Source organism: Octopus bimaculoides, chromosome 12, assembly GCF_001194135.2.
Source record: "Octopus bimaculoides isolate UCB-OBI-ISO-001 chromosome 12, ASM119413v2, whole genome shotgun sequence".
In the NCBI taxonomy this organism is placed as follows: domain Eukaryota; kingdom Metazoa; phylum Mollusca; class Cephalopoda; order Octopoda; family Octopodidae; genus Octopus; species Octopus bimaculoides.
Window position 1 is genome coordinate 40,230,301 of NC_068992.1, and position 1,672 is coordinate 40,231,972.

General features: G+C 32.2%; 1 protein-coding gene across 1 annotated transcript; it reads left to right on the forward strand.

Annotated features, from left to right (window-relative positions):
• Window positions 1–158: 158 nt before the first annotated feature.
• On the forward strand, window positions 159–1,013 carry LOC106871597 (SCAN domain-containing protein 3-like). The gene is made up of 2 exons (XM_014918117.1): window positions 159–488; window positions 669–1,013. The coding sequence occupies exons 1-2, from the start codon at window positions 159–161 to the stop codon at window positions 1,011–1,013; spliced, it is 675 nt and encodes a 224-aa protein (XP_014773603.1).
• The last annotated feature ends 659 nt before the right edge of the window (window positions 1,014–1,672 follow it).

The window sequence follows — 1,672 nt, forward strand, 5'->3', positions numbered from 1 at the left end:
AATTACATAATTTAGATTTTACAATCACAAGTTTCATAATAAATTCGATATTTTTAATAGATCACTACACAATATTGTTTAATAATAAATTTGATACTTTTAATCTATAGAAATAACGTATTTATTATTTTTATTTATTTTTCAGATCAGATGTAATAATGTCGGAACCAACTGCTAAAAAGGCAAAACTGAGGAACTACAAAGAAGATTTTATCATGTTTGGTTTTGTATCTGTAGACTCAAAACCTATGTGTTTTGAATGTGATGCCATCATGACAAATCATTCTATGAAGAAAGTTAAGCTGGGACAGCACCAGAAATTAAGGCAGCCATCATCTGTTCGTAAAGGCAGGGAATATTTTGAGGATAAAAATAAAATACAGCCAATGAAACTACCCAACTTTGTAAAGAAGATAAATACTGAAAAAGCAAAAAATAAAATTTGGTCTCTGAAATTATTGCCAAGGTTGCAGCATCTCAGATTTATGGTGAGAAACTTGTCAAACCTGCTATGATAGCTTGTGCAAATGAGGTTCTAGGAAAAGATGCTGCATCTACTCTGAGTATAATTCTACTTTCAAATAACACAATTACAAGAAGACAGGATGAAATGTCTACTTTTATTGAGAAGATTGTGGAAATTCTCCAAAAGACATTTTTCTATCCAGGTTGAGGATAGCACAATTCATAACCAAGCTATCCTTCTAGTCTATGTCAGATTCATCCATGAAGATGATATAAGGGAAGAAATGTTATTCATTAAAAGTTTATCAGAAACTATTAATGGAGAAGATATATTCAATGAAGTAATGCAGTATTTTAATGATAGAAATATTCCATTGACTAATTGGATCAACATTGCATCAGATGGAGCTGCAGCCATGACTGGAAAAGTGAAAGACTTCGTTTCTAAAATGAAATCAGTTTCTCCACACACTTTTTATATACATTGCGTTATCCACAGACAGCATTTGGTTGCTAAGAATATTGGAGGACACATGGAAGAAAAATAACGAAAAACAACGAGAAGAAAAATAACGAAACTAACCTGTCGTTAGTTAATTATGGACGCGTTTCGGGATTAGAATTTTGTAAAAATTCACTTCCACTCTTCAGCATGATATTCTACGTGAGTCACGAATAACGCTATCTGTTGGAGGTATATTGTAGTAATAGAATTAGTATTTTAACTGCTATTACTAAATTCTCAGTTTGTTGATGAAGCAACTTTTACTGATCCCTTAATTATGTTTATAATTATAAAAGTTTTACTGATAAAGGTTTGTTTTTTTTGCATACCGAAATACTTGGCAAAATTGTTAATTATTAATTCATTAATTGATTGACAATTCCCTGCCCTATATCTATAATGATAATTCACTCCTGGATAGTTAAACTGCAGTTTTTCTGTGGGACTACTCGTGACGAACGTCGGGAAATTTGAAGACAGATACGAACTTTCCTCGTCGGTAGGAATTTGGAGATGCTGGTTCTCTTATGCGATGTTCGATGTCGCATAACCGTATGTGCATAGGTTTATTAGCATTTTGAAATTTATAATCTAGAATATCATGCTGAAGAGTGGAAGTGAATTTTTACAAAATTCTAATCCCGAAACGCGTCCATGAAACCAACGACAGATTGGTTTCGTTATTTTTCTTCTTTTGCCTAT